We start from the raw sequence: 11,540 nt of genomic DNA, 5'->3' as shown, positions 1-11,540 counted from the left end.
GATCATGTGAATTCAATAGCCTCATTTTCAGACATCATCAATTTACTTGAAAATAGATGTTTTTCACATGATATGCCATGCTAATCATATTTAGCAATGCAAGGGAGATAAAGAAATGAATGACATTTGTGACAAACTGTTGTAAATTCATCTGGGAGATTCAAACTGTGCTGTGTATGACAATGCTTGTTGCTGGGCCCTTGGGAGATCTTCAGTGATAGTTTTACCAGAAGTTCTAATCAACGTTTAGTTTGTCATTCTAGCAAGCAATTCCCACTCTGCTTGAGACTGGCATTTCCACAACCACCCCTGCTATTATGATGTCTATTGCAGTTGTCTGGATGATCACCACAAACTGGGTCCTGAAGATTCAGATAGGCTGCTATTCAGGGGCTAGAGGGCTATAAGCATTTTTTTGTTTGTTAGTTTCTTATTTATCATAGCAATTTGTATGACACTGATTTCCAAAAAGGTTCTAAGCATCTTACAAATAATATGAAAATAAAATAAAAATAATGATAAGAAAAACATAGTGACACTCTAGCACCAATAACAACAATAAACCTTCCTGTCCATTAACACACAAAGGAAAACAATCCTAACCACAAAAATCACAAACTGTAGGGAGGGGACCCACCTTACTACTGTATCAATCCCCCCAAGCTTTCTAGAACAACCAGTGTCTTAGCAGCTTAGTTAGACTATACATTTTCCTTTGAAATATCATAAGACCTGAGTCAGATTAGGAAGAGATTATTATAAATCTACAACCAAACTCCATCTAATCAAAAGTTAGCTAGATTGCAAACCCTTCTAATAACCCATAGGTGAAAAAATGCCAAAGGTAAAACGGTTGGTTCTCCTCTACTTTGTACTCTGAGAACTGGGAAAGGACACGTGCGCTAACAGTAACAAAATGCCTTTTGCAAATCAGATACAGCCTGTGCCAAAAACCTAGAACTGCAAATGTAAAGATCTGCATTCTAAGGCGAGATTTCACACAAGGCCCCGCTTTTGACACAATAACGTGTCATGAATTTCACAGCCTGTCTTGGGGACTATGTGCCCTTTCCACATTGTCACAGAATGTTCAACAGCATACACAGTTGTGCTGATTTTGACCATGATAAGTAAAGTATTCCAATGCAGAGTATAGAAGTTTCTGTGGACATACAGTACATCCTCTGTATATTTTCTCTTAGATGAACTGGAGGACTAAACAAGCAGTCTACCTGAAGAAGAAAAGCAAGAACCTAAATCCCAGATTTGTTTAGGGAAATAAGATCAGGAAATTTCTGAAAAATTTCAGGTATGACCAACTTCTGCTCCAAGCCTACAGAGTATAATATAGAAAGGAGGAACCTATTACACTTGGTCATTTTTATAAACAAAAATTGTACACAAAAGTACTGTCTAGGGCTGGGGGTTTCCTTGTCCCACACCCTCTAGTTTTCTCAAGCCCTAGGTTGTACAAATTATTGGCTGACTGGATAAATGGCAATACAGTCTGTTGAGAGGTGAGCCAGTCAAAGATTCCGTCCCCACCCAGCCATTGAACTGACTATCCAGTTGACGTCAGAAATTTGACTTCATCTCCTGGTGCTAGAATGTTATATTTATATCAGCACCAGGAGTAGTGGAACTGGAATAGGTGTGCCCAACTCCCTTATCCCCCCTTTTTTCTCTGTTTGCTCTTAAAGCTTACCAAGAGAGTGTGAGAGCAATTCTGTGCTTGTCCACGCAGGGAGACAAAAGCAGCAAAAGCAGAGATTATTTTTCAAGTGGGCTGAGCAGGCATTTTCCTCTGCTGTTGAAGACAACTCTTCTTCTCGTCTGAGCCAGAACACAGTCAAGGTAAAGTGATGCCAAAGCTATCATTATGGGAGTACTTGGGCACAAACTTGGGTAACAGGAACCATAAGGTGGATCTCTCTCAACATTACTGAAGAAATTTTGTTACGTTGCCACCTTTACCTGATATGCCTGATTTAATAGAGGATGTAATATTAGGATCAGTAAAGTTTTTAAGAACTTTCCAGATTTCAGCTTCTGAAAACAATCTTAGACTACTATAAGGATTAATGGGTAGGACAGAGTTTTGTTCTAGGGAGAGGCAGGGATTCAATCCAGGCTCAACATGAGGTTTTCTATGGGTGACATTTAATCAGTTACAGCATTCTCTGTTTTACCTTGAGTTTATATGATTATTGGGAAGGTAAAATACCCTATTTTTCAGAAACATTTCACTGAGTAGCTTGGATGAAGAGAAGAAAGGAAAGGGGAGGAAATCTTTTCCAATGGAGAAATCTTTATATTTGTATAATTTTGTAGCATTCATTGAAGCTTGGGTCTTTCACAGTCATTTTATTTGTTTATGTTTATCATTTTTCTTTCTTTTCTAAATAAATATACACAAACTGATTTACAAGAAAAAGAATCACATCTGGGAGCACAGCTAGGCACGATGTAGCATCAGTCTCAAGTCAGGAGGTGTTCAGAGTAACACCTATTTGCGGAGGTCTACACTTGCCAAAAGGTTTCCAAGAAAAACTCTATATGGCTTGGGTGCTTGATACCTTTGGGAGATATCAAGGTAGAATGTTACATAATCTGGCAAGGAAAAGATGTGGCGGGTACCTGCCCCTAGAAAGGTTGGAGGGGCGTAACCCAGAAAATGGCATTCTTAGTGGCAGCCTGCTCTCTGTGAACACCTTCCTCTTGGAGGTTAGATTGGCTCCCTCCCTTTCTTTCATCCTTTAGGAAGCAGGAAGAGACCTCCCACAAGACCTTTGAAGAGTGAATTTTATGAAAGACATCAGATTCTCCCACCAGCCCCTACCCAAGATTAAGATTTAATGTTTCAAATGTTTTAGATTTTATAGATTTTTTTAATGTATCATTGTAAGCCACCTTCAGTCATTCAAAGAGGTGGCATACAAACAATTGTAATAAGTAAATAAATAGTCTCTGTTGCCATCTAGTGTCCATCAGGATTTTTATAGCTCAGATCTTGAGGGTGGGGAGCTGGCAAGTTTAAAGTATAGCCACTGATTTGCTTCTGTTAACCAATTTGCACTCTACCAATTTAAGGCAGTGATTAAACCACACTCCTTTTTTTAAAAAATGGGAGTAAAAAAGAACCATAGTCTGTGAATTGATAATGTGGTATTAATATAAGAAGGTTGGGCTATGATTTTGGAGAGGATTTGTGTGTTAGGGGATTGAGTTATAGTATTGTTATCAATATTAACTTTCTTAGATCTGTTAGGCTTGTGCTACAGAAATCAGTGGGAAATCACATCTCCATTTGTCAGTGGATTGCTGCTCTGAAATTCAGGTGGGGTTAAAACAAATCAAGATGGCAGGTATCACTCTGTGTTCAAAGCCCCACCCAAGGTCACATGCAGTTGCGCCTGCCATTTTGATATTTTTGACCTCCCCCACAGGGGCATCTGAATTACAAAAATGGCAGGTGCAACCAGGTAATCAAAGCCCGGTTCCTTTTTTAATGTTTATTGCATGCATCTCATGCATTTAAAAAAGGGTGGGGCTTTGATCACTTAGTCACACCTGCGTTTTTGTTATTCTTCTGCCCTGGATGTCCCTGCCCCTGCAGACATCCTTGTTTATAGGGGCTGCTGCTCCTGCTTCAAAAAAGAGATTATCATTTATAGGAAAGCCATGGTGTATGATGGATAGGTTTATTCTTAAATTACAGAGCCTTGCAGTGTTTTCCTGCCACTTCTTGGGCTATGCAGAAAAAGATGGGCTATGTATACAGTGCCTTTTTATTGCAGTAAGGGCCTTTCATATGGATCACTCCTAAATCTCAGCTTAATTGGCTCATCTCCATCCCATTATTGGATACAGATGTTGCACCCCAGCACTGCTCCCAGTCAGAACAGATAACGTTGGTCTAAGCAAACCATTGATCTAGCTTGGGATAAGGTCACATCATATTTTCATGTGAATTAAATAAGAATTTTATCGGTATGAATTATTTGATTCATTTTACAATTAAATGCCTGACCATTTAACCTGTCCTGTTTTTTTAAACATATGTTTATAATCCCAAATTTGTCTTATTTCCCACAGGTCTTCTTTTAAGATAAGCCACCTGAAGTGCCATGTCTACTACTGTACCCCCTCAAGGCTGTGGCAACATACATAATGACTACTATTTCCTCTGTAATACCAATATTTATTGGGGGATTATTCTGGAAGCTCTGGCAGCAGCTGGTGTAATTGTCACAGCCATCCTCATCCTTGTGCTTCTTCTTCTCACGTGTAAAGCCCAAGACAATGCAAAACGCAGCCTGATCCCAATCCAGTTCTTCTTCCTCTTAGGCACTCTAGGAATTTTTGGCCTCACATTTGCCTTTATCATCAGGCTCAATGAGCAAACTGCTCCCACACGTTTCTTCCTTTTTGGGGTCCTCTTTGCCCTCTGCTTTGCCTGCCTTCTGGCCCATGCTTTGGATCTCGTCAAATTGGTGAGAGGAAGAAGTCCATTTTCAGCACTAGTGTTGCTGATTATGGTCCTTGGTTTGACTGTTGTACAAGTGATTATAGCCATACAGTATGTAGCAATCAGTATCACAGCCTTGAAGGAACTGCACCATGAGATGAGTATGGAAAGACGAAGAGACTTTGTTTTAATTCTCATCTATGTGCTTTTCCTGATGGCTCTCCTCTGCATAGTTTCCATGTTTGTGTTTTGTGGATCATACAAGAGGTGGAAGAGGCATGGTGTCCACATACTCCTCACAGCCTTGGTCTCCGTAGGCATTTGGGTGGCATGGATTTCTATCCTTATGCAAGGCATCAGTGCTTTAGGTGAACCATCAGTTTGGAATGATCCTCTCATTGGTATTGCTCTGATAGTAAATGGCTGGGCTTTCCTGATTCTGTACGCAGTACCTGAACTCTGTGTCCTTACTGCTCCACGGAACCCTGGTGACTATCCTATGGAGAATAATACTTGCCAGACAAAGGGCATGAAAAAAACATATGGAATAGAAAATCAAGCTTATGCTCAGGAAGGTAACACACAAGGTAAGATAAGAACTACTATATCCAAATGAAAACCAAAGCCAGCTAGCTAAAAGAAAATGCTACAAGCAAACGATTCACAATATTATTCAAAAGCTAACATTACTGATGAATAACAAATAAATTGATTAATCATTAATCATTAGATCAACTACTGGATGTATTAATGATATTTAACTACATACAACACCTGAGGCCTTTATTCTGCAGAGAATTGATTTAAGATGATGATGATGATGATGATGATAAAAACAATAATATAATAGACTAAGCATATGTAACTTGAGTCATCAAACTAATTGCTTGATAACCTATTGCATAAAGAAATAACTAGATAAAAATACAATTTTTACTATTTTTATTATACAACAAAAGCCATATTAAAATTGTATGCAAGGTTTCATCAATTAAAACTTATGACTACTGATTAACCAGCCAAAGTTTTAATTGAACAATTCACTAACTGAAATATGCAACTTTATTAAAAACTTCTCTGATAAAGCAATCTGCAATCACAATTAATATTGATTTAATTAAAACAGTATTTGTTGAACTGTCAGATCTCATCAGTTTGAAAGGGTTTGGTTGAATCTTTTGTTGGTATGAAAAGATAAATCTGTGGCAGATACACATTGTGACTTTGTCTAAATATTTCATTTGTTTAAAGAGGGGTTAAAATATCTGAGATTGTTCAGGAACATCAACTACAAGGACTTTCTTTCTAGTTTTTGCAAGGATCCTTTGCAAGGATTACTCATTCCCCTTATTTCAATACAACACAAGAATATCTTATGAATTGCATACTCACGAGTTGGACTAAATGAAGATATTAGATTTATATGCAAGCCCTGCCTCCAGACTTCCTATTGGCCTGTCTACCATCACTATTTACTATTCTTGCTATCAAATCCTCATAGTTGCACTCAAAATCAACATTCCAGCCTGCAATATGCCCCCAACTTCTTCATCATCTCACCCCATTTGATTTGCAGCAAGAGAGGGGGCGAAAAGGGCACTTTCCACATTAGTTGGAAAGCACCTGGAATTGGTTGATGGTATGGCACTGTGGGGAAGGGAGGAGATTCCCAGGAGCCGGGAGGTGGCATATCACTCATTTTGCCAAGTGGTCATACATTCTTTGTAACTCTAAGAATAGGTGCCAAAAAATATACAATGGGAGCATAAAATCACCTTTCCCAACCTAGTGACCTCCAGATATGTTGAGACTGCACATTTCAAATGTACTGGGAATTGGGCATCCACAGCAACTGTTACTGGCTTCAAAATTACAGACGTGGCTCTTCTTTTTATATGGCTGCAATGAGTGCAATGGATGTTTAAAAGGGGTGGGGCCTTGATCACTCGGTCGTGTCTGTCATTTTGAAGCCAGTAGCCATCATTGTGGATGCCCTTGCTGGGATGTCTGAAACTGCAGTCCCAATACATTATTTTTATTTATTTATTTAAATTTATTAGCCACCTAACTTCAGTGGACATGTGGAGGGTGGCAGGTTGGGGAAGGCTGGTATTAGTATTCATGCCACAGATTGTTATTGTGAGCTAAACTAAATCTATTTACTTATACTCATTCTGAAGATCATTGCTTTTTCTCCCCTTTGCATCTCTTTTGTAGTTCCAGAAGAAGATACTGGCTCATACGTCCCTTATTCAACTCATTTTCAACTGAAGGTAAATGAAACAACTTTCCTTTCATTAGGGAAATAAGGCTCTATAATATAACCTCATCAGTCAAGTGCTGTAGAAGGAAATTTTAACATGTTTAAAAGGTTAGACATCTGGAAAAAAGGACCTGATATTCATATAATGATTTATTAGTTAATAAGCTGCTTTTGATAAATGATAATGTTTTTGAGCAGATGGAAAGAACAGTTTCCTGGGCAGGAAAAAGTAAAGTGCTTGTAAAATGCTTTAAAGTTCTTGTAAAATGCTTGATATAATTTGATGCTGGGCCCTACTACAAGTGATTTTGATTAGGATTGTGATAGCAAATATTGCCCTCAGGTGAATAGTGTGATTTCAGAGAGAGATGACATTTTTTCTAATTACCTTTCCTTATATCTAGGGCTATTAGGCAGATCTAGGCTACAAAAATCTAGATAACCATTAGATGACAGCTTAGTGTTGCTGTATCTTTTGGTCATCCAGATGTTTAGATGCCTAGATCTGGCAATCCTACCTATACCTGCCTTTGTAGAGCTTTCTGTAGTAATTAATCAAGCTCAGCATTTTTGCTGTTGCCTTCAAAGTACCAGCTAATTAATGATTACAGGGCAAGCAGTTTGTTGGTGCTGTGGAGGCTACTGAAGGCAACCAAAACCAAGTTACGAAAAAGGCACTGAGACCTTTTCTATTCTCCATTGGAGTGGGGCTGGTGGAGAAAGGTCACTGTGCAAATGATCTATAGTAGGTGTCATTTCTTAGCATACCTGAACAGTCATTAAGGATGTTCTTGGACCTGCTATGAATTTCTCTTTGGTTTAGGGATATGTTAGGTAAGCTAGTCATCTAGTATACAACATTCTCCATTTGACCAGTTCAAGATTAAATGTATAAACTCTGGCTTTTATTCTTGATGTTTAATGAGATAGTAACCACTGCTACTCTGCCTTTGTAACAGCAAGGCCCACTCTTCTTAGGTTACTCAGGAGCCTCTCCTCAAGGAACATACAAGTGAACTAATAAGAGTCTGCCTCTCTTGGGATAGATGTTACTTTATAATCTCAAAATTACAATTATTTTCCTTTTTCAGGACCTTGAGTCCCAGCAGGAATTTTCCATCCCACGCCCTAAAACACGGCCCAGTCCATACCAAGGGTATTCTGGAGGGAAAGGTATCAAGTAACAGCACCACAGTGAAGAGGGAGAAGCAATGCAGAGTTGACTGAGGTGTTGGTTCATCAGTGCTTCAGTTTTGCTAAATCAGGGACATGGCTCACATTGCAGTAGATGAAGGAAGATTGTTTTCATTTTCTTCTTCTGTGCTCAGCACATGTAGCACTTTATACCTCTGAATTCAGTAATGAACCTTTTTTGCTTTTTTTACATCTCTTTCCCTCACACAACTATAGCTGCCCTCCATCATATCTTTACTAGCTGGGCCTTCACCATTGATCCACATGTGAGGAGGGGAGGCTTGAAGTGGGATTCTTCTTCTATGTATATTGGTTCCCTGCATAATTTTGAACTCCTCTTTGCATGAATTCCAAATCATTGTCTATGCATGGGGAGCTTAGACCCTGTTTTGGACTTTTCTCCCCATGATGGATGGGGAGGCAGCAAAGCTGGTGAGAAAGGACTGTTCTTCTCATCACACTATAGTAATTACATATGGGCTGGTCACCTCATGAAGATCCATCAAGATTTCTTTTCCCCAACCATTTTTCTGAGCTCCATTTCCCTCAGCAAAGAGATCTTTTCCAGTCACAGGGCCTGCTAAACATAGCAGAAGCAGAGAGCTCACTGACCATTATTCTCAGAATTAACTGTATTTTCTTATTTATTTTGCTTTGTAAAGCACTGAAATTGACAGGATGATCATCCTGATATTTAGAATACCATTTCATGATTTCCTCCTATCTGTACAAAGTGGGGCTGGTCAGGCAGTCATAAAAAGAGTATGATAGGCTTCAGTTTAAGTATGATTTATAGTTTTCCACTATGTATAGTAATGGGAACTATTAATTTACACCACCACTCTTAGCCTATACTGCCTGGGGATGAAGGGAGATGACACATCTGGAAGGTACTGGATTGGGGAAGCCTGCAGCAATGAATGAGGTAGGTAAACCTAGGCTGCAAGAATTGGTGAAATCATTGCAATAGAAGCAATGAGGCCTGCCATATGTCATTCCTGAGAATAAGCGTTATTACATATAATGAGACTTTGCTAACATTTATGAAAAAGTGTACCAGATACACTATAAATAGAGAAGAATACCAAATAATAAGAACCTTAAAAAGCAATTGAAATTTGAGAGAGAAATAGAAGAAAGAAAATCTTGGCTCAAGTCCGTGACACCAAAATCTCTTATGTTGCTTGACTGTTACAAGAAAGTCAGGCAGGTGTTTACATTTTCCCACTGAAATCAATGGAGAATACAAGTATATGGCATTCTGTATTTTGCCCCTAAACTTGTGGGAAAACAGTGCTGGGGGTTTGCTTATATGCTTTTGTCTGTATTATGTAATATTTATTTGTATAGTTCTTATATTACCTTGAACATAGGTCCACATGAAATAAATAATTATATATATTGTATGTTTGTAGCTGGTCCTTTTGTTAATTCCTTTTCATGAGATATTGTATACCAATCAGATGCACTCTGTGCACTTGTGATGCATAGAGAGTCCATCACAAGGCCATTAGCATATTTTAGAACAAAACCACACATGTTATTAAAGATTATCATCCATGGAGCAACTTTGCCTGACCTGAATTTTCCAGCTTGCCAAGAAAAATATCTGGATGATCTTGCTGAAAGCTTTGCTGAAATGAAAATAGTACATCCATGACCATAGCATTTCCCTAATCCACTAGCTTAGTATTTATCAAAAGAAAAAAGGGCAAAAGAGAGGAAGGATACAAAGGTAGTTTGACATGACTTGTTCTTGAGTACCACAGAATCATAGTCATCATAGGAGACACCTCGACCATTGAGCCCAAGGCCCCGCTTTGTGCAGATATCCAAACCAAAGCATCATTGCGAGATGGCTGTCCTTCCTCTGCTTAAACATATTGGACTGTCAGCCCTGATCTGAAGACATCAAGGTTTGGCACATACATTGTTCGTTGTAACTTTAACAACAGTGGTGCAATTTTCTGAAGAAATTAGTGAAAAAAAAATACTCCCATTTTATCTTTATCTCCATTAAAGAAATAACTAAAAAGTCAGTCCTGCCCACTCCAGTAATCTTGCTGACTCACTCACCATTGCTCCTATGAGGCATGCAGCTCCTGGCTATGGAGAGGTTGCCGCCCCTGGTTTATAGGGTACATTTTCCCTAGTACTCCTTTGGGCACTTCAGAGTATGTTTAAGGCATTTCCTCTGAAGACTGAAGATTCTCTCCGGTGTTAAGCTCAGCTGTTTCTTTCAGCAAGTCACTCTCATCTAGAACTAAACACCCTATAAATTGGCTTAGCTGCACTGAGATCGCTTTTGGTTCAGTAAAAACAAACCAATAAATGTCTGTACCCAAAGTGATGCCCCTTTAAAGATCAGAAGGCTTATTTCTGAGTAAACATATTTATCTAGCTAAGCTGGAAGCCTGCAGTGATCATCTGTTGGCAGGCCGTGCTACAAATGCTGCTGCGAGTTGCTTTGGAGATTGAGGCAGCTAATAAAACTGGTTCAATCAATCAATCAATATCTGAGTTAATTTTCTCTTCCTTCTTTACTTGCATTTGATTTTCCCTTTTTGCCCCCAGTCTCCAGGACACGCCCCCCGCCCTGCCTTGCCCTTCATGTGGCTTTCCCAGCTTCTCTTTTCATTCATTTCCTGTATCTTTGCAGCATTTTTGGGGTCTTCCATGGGTCTTCTTGTTTTCCATGAAGAGTGGAAAGGAATCGCCTTTCTTTTCCCCTACCCTCAGACTCAGCATATTGCTGGGTGCTGACCAAAAGAAACTTATGCTTGTTTGTTTTTTTACTATGGTGATGGCAGGAAGTCTTGCATTATGCAACAAATATTTACACCAGTTCTATTTTAAAGCAGATGAATGTGAAGCACACTTTTCTTTCCTGCCAAGCCAAAATATTTGATCGTGTTTGGCCAGATAATATTAATGGACAAATCAAATAATCTAGACTGGAATCTTCAAGCAATTTCGACAATTTTAAGTTGATAATGGGTTTGTGCCAGGTTCTTTCTCTTACAGGATTTAATCATCATTCTCAGCTTGGCATGATAAAACTCTCAGGAGAAACTGTCTGGAACTTCAACCAATATACACCACTTTTTGTATGAATAGTTTTGTGTGAGAAAGTGTTGCATGACTGCAAGGCATCAACCAGTGTTGACAAAATCAGGGGTGAGAAGATGAGTGTGATTTCTTTGGCAATGCAAATAAATGTTATCATACTGACTAGGACAATGGTAGAGTTCTTGCTTTGGAAGCACCAACAGGGAGGAGGCCCAGCAGGTGGCAGCGCCAAGCTGCTCTTGGATGGATTGTGAAAAGCTAAGCAGTAAATCTGTGCAAGACATTTGAAAGAGGAGCTTCCCAGAGTGGGCTGGCCTGAGAGGGGCTTCCTGCTCAAGGGCTAAAGGAGCCACATCCTTTCAAAAATGATCCTGGATCAAAAGCTGTCCCTGCCTGTCTGCACATGAGGGTGTATGCACAGACAGCCCTCGTCTGGGCAGGTGAAATGACGTGGCTGGGCACACATGTACACAGACCGACCCAGGGGTAGCATGAGAAACAGCTATGCAAGCTTTCCAGAGAACATGGCTGGGAATTTTTGAAAAA

The 11,540-nt window shown here is 39.4% G+C and overlaps 1 protein-coding gene across 1 annotated transcript; it reads left to right on the top strand.

Annotated features, from left to right (window-relative positions):
- The first annotated feature begins 1,752 nt into the window (after positions 1-1,752).
- On the top strand, positions 1,753-9,283 carry LOC134500786 (retinoic acid-induced protein 3-like). The gene is made up of 4 exons (XM_063308196.1): positions 1,753-1,854; positions 4,096-5,055; positions 6,692-6,741; positions 7,823-9,283. Exons 2-4 carry the CDS (start codon positions 4,128-4,130, stop codon positions 7,913-7,915), a joined length of 1,071 nt encoding a protein of 356 aa, XP_063164266.1. The 5' UTR covers positions 1,753-1,854; positions 4,096-4,127; the 3' UTR covers positions 7,916-9,283.
- The last annotated feature ends 2,257 nt before the right edge of the window (positions 9,284-11,540 follow it).

Source organism: Candoia aspera, chromosome 7 (genome assembly GCF_035149785.1).
Source record: "Candoia aspera isolate rCanAsp1 chromosome 7, rCanAsp1.hap2, whole genome shotgun sequence".
Classification (NCBI taxonomy): domain Eukaryota; kingdom Metazoa; phylum Chordata; class Lepidosauria; order Squamata; family Boidae; genus Candoia; species Candoia aspera.
This window is presented reverse-complemented; position numbering and strand designations above follow the sequence as displayed.